This window comes from Pinus tabuliformis, chromosome 8 (assembly GCF_031772625.1).
Source record: "Pinus tabuliformis cultivar Carrire ecotype Pingquan chromosome 8, CPIR1, whole genome shotgun sequence".
Lineage (NCBI taxonomy): Eukaryota > Viridiplantae > Streptophyta > Pinopsida > Pinales > Pinaceae > Pinus > Pinus tabuliformis.
In genome coordinates this window covers 1,749,846,031-1,749,848,915 of record NC_142294.1, presented here as the reverse complement: position 1 = coordinate 1,749,848,915, position 2,885 = coordinate 1,749,846,031, and the positions used below count along the sequence as shown (strand labels likewise).

General features: G+C 45.2%; 1 protein-coding gene across 1 annotated transcript; it reads left to right on the top strand.

The window, feature by feature from the left end:
• Positions 1 to 219: 219 nt before the first annotated feature.
• LOC149243104 (CBL-interacting protein kinase 18-like) lies at positions 220 to 2,309 on the top strand. The gene has a single exon (XM_089374415.1). The coding sequence runs from the start codon at positions 885 to 887 to the stop codon at positions 2,202 to 2,204; it is 1,320 nt and encodes a 439-aa protein (XP_089230541.1). The 5' UTR covers positions 220 to 884; the 3' UTR covers positions 2,205 to 2,309.
• Positions 2,310 to 2,885: the final 576 nt, after the last annotated feature.

Here is a 2,885-nt window from a genome sequence, read left to right as displayed (position 1 = left end):
AAATATCAATGCATAACTGTAACAGCTAGCCTAGCGTGCCACGGTGCCACCCCACCAGAGAAAGCAATGGAGGAGAATGAAAGATTCCACTTGTAACGGATGGCCGCCGGTCGAAGAGTTATTCCAGGAATACGAGTAAAAAACGAGTAAATACACGCCCGCAACTTGAGTTATAGGAATATACGCATTGAATATATTGCATGCCGCCCTCCTATAAATACACAAGGGGCAATCTTCGCACCACCGAGGCCGAGTCGAGAGAGGCGCGCAGTAGTCGAGGCGGTGCTGCAGAGGTCTTCAGCTTTAAGCATAACCAAGCGAAGGCTAACAATTCCCAGGCTCCGGCTCCCGATCTCATCCCGTTTGTGGGATTCGATCGCTGAACCTCGGCTTCGAATAGATCCGTGCAAACCCCATCGACTAGATCGCTGAATCTTGAAAAACAGTAGGGTATTTTGCCGTGTCTTTATTTTGAAGGTTCCGGAGAAGATTAGTGTTAGGGTTTGAGATAGGTCTATTTAGGCTTTTTAGGGTTTGAAGGTGTTGATTTCAGGATTGATTACTTATTTAAAGCGTTGGGTTGGTTGTGAGGGTGAAAAATTCTAGGAATGCGGCAAGATGTGTGTGTGGCTTGAAATTTCTGACTCGCTTAAGGACGAGCCGGCTGCGGGGTACTCCGCTGCAGGTTTGCCACGGGGCTATGGAGAGGTTTTCTGGAATGAGATGATTTGCCTCGAGATTGTGCTGAGGAAGCTGCTTGACGATGGCTGAATAGTCTGGATTCGATCCGGCTCTCTGAGAAGGCTGTGGAACTAAAGAAAAGAAGAGCAGAGGCGCCGTGAATAGAACACAGCACTGAGGCTGATTAGTGATTTGTTAAAAAGATGGAGATAAAGCCTAATGTTCTGCTGGGAAAGTTTGAACTAGGGAAGCTCCTCGGGCAAGGAACCTTTGCTAAGGTTTACCATGCGAGGAATGTAAACACGGGCGAGAACGTCGCGATTAAAGTGATGGACAAGGCGAAGATCATGAAGGTCGGCATGATGGAGCAAATCAAGCGTGAGATATCTGTAATGAGGCTGGTTCGGCATCCGAACATTGTTGAACTTTACGAGGTCATGGCGAGCAAGACGAAGATTTATTTTGTGATGGAATATGTCAGAGGCGGAGAGCTCTTCAACAAGGTTGCCAAGGGGAGATTAAAGGAGGATGCCGCGAGGAAATATTTTCAGCAGCTGATGAGTGCCGTTGATTTTTGTCACAGCCGGGGGGTTTACCACCGCGATTTGAAGCCGGAGAACCTGTTGTTGGATGAGAACGAAAATCTGAAGGTCTCTGACTTCGGCCTCAGCGCGCTGCCCGAGCAGTTCAAGCAGGACGGCCTCCTGCATACGACCTGCGGCACACCGGCCTATGTCGCGCCGGAGATCATCGCCAAGAAGGGCTACGACGGGGCCAAGGCCGACATCTGGTCGTGCGGTGTCATACTGTTCGTTCTCATGGCGGGCTACCTACCTTTTCAGGACGCGAATCTCATGGCTATGTATAGAAAGATCTATAAAGGCGACTTCAAGTGCCCGCCGTGGTTTTCGCCTTCCGTTGTGAAGATCGTTTCAAAGCTCCTGGACCCTAACCCGAGGACAAGAATCGGGATCCCCAGGCTCATGGAGATCCCCTGGTTCAGGAAAGGCTTCAAGGCAGGCCGGCCGGTTTCCCGTGACGATGTAGACGACGACATCGGCCTCGCCGATGTTGATTCCGTTTTTGAAAACCGTGAAGCCACGAAAGCCGACCAAGAATTGAAATCCAAGCCCACCCTGCTCAATGCCTTCGATATCATTTCTTTCTCGCCTGGATTTAATCTTTCCGGGCTCTTCAAGGACAAGGCCGTGAAGCAGGAGTCGAGATTCACGTCGAATCAATCGGCGTCGAGCATAGTGTCGAAGCTGGAGGAGTTTGCGAAGCTGTTTCGGTTCAGCGTAAAGAAGAAAGGAGACTCCAAGGTCAAGCTGGAGGGGTCCGAGCAGGGCCGCAAGGGACACCTAGCAATTGCTGCCGAGATATTCGAGGTTACGCCCTCTCTGTTCGTTGTTGAGGTCAGCAAGGCAGGGGGCGACACGCTGGAATACAACAAGTTTTGCAACCAGGAGCTCAGGCCAGGCCTCAAAGACATCGTGATGGCATGGCACGAAGACGGCCAGTAGATGGTCATTGATTAGTGTGTTTTCATTGTTGTGATTGTTCTGTACAAAATTGTGTCTCAGGTTTTCATTGACCAAAAAAATGATTCCATTGACCTGTGAATTCAATTGTTTCGTCATATGTTTTAGGGCATCTAATTTACTGTTGGCATTTTGTGCTTGTAATAAATTTATTTGAAAAGCATCCACTGTGTTGGTTCTGAATCAAAACTGGGTAATATGTTCTTAAGTATGTGTTGAAAAAGTTTCCACTGTGTCTCTCAATTAAATTTGGGAAATTCTGTGTTCATGTAAAAAATTGTGAGAAAATTTGGGAAATTCGTTGTCATGTAAGAAATTGTGAGAAAATTTGGGAATTTCTGTTTTGATGTAAATATGTGAGAAAATCTTCCAATTATATTTGAAAAGATTGTTTTCTAAGTAAAGCTGTGAACAAGATTCCACCCAGGTTTGGAATTTTCCTTTACTTGCGAAGATTTTACATTTTTAATAACCTATCCTATCTTTTAGCCTTTTGTCTTATCATATCAAATATTAATTATATTTATATTTCTATATTTTTACTTATCATATCAAATCAAACATAATTAATTTTCGAACACTTATTATTATAAGCTTTCAATAAATGTATACTCTTCAAGTTTCAATCAAATTTAACTTTTTCATTTTATTATTATCATTTTT

Bases quoted from the DNA above. Each gene is read 5' to 3' on its own strand.
- LOC149243104 (XM_089374415.1), top strand. From the start codon at position 885: ATGGAGATAAAGCCTAATGTTCTGCTGGGAAAGTTTGAACTAGGGAAG.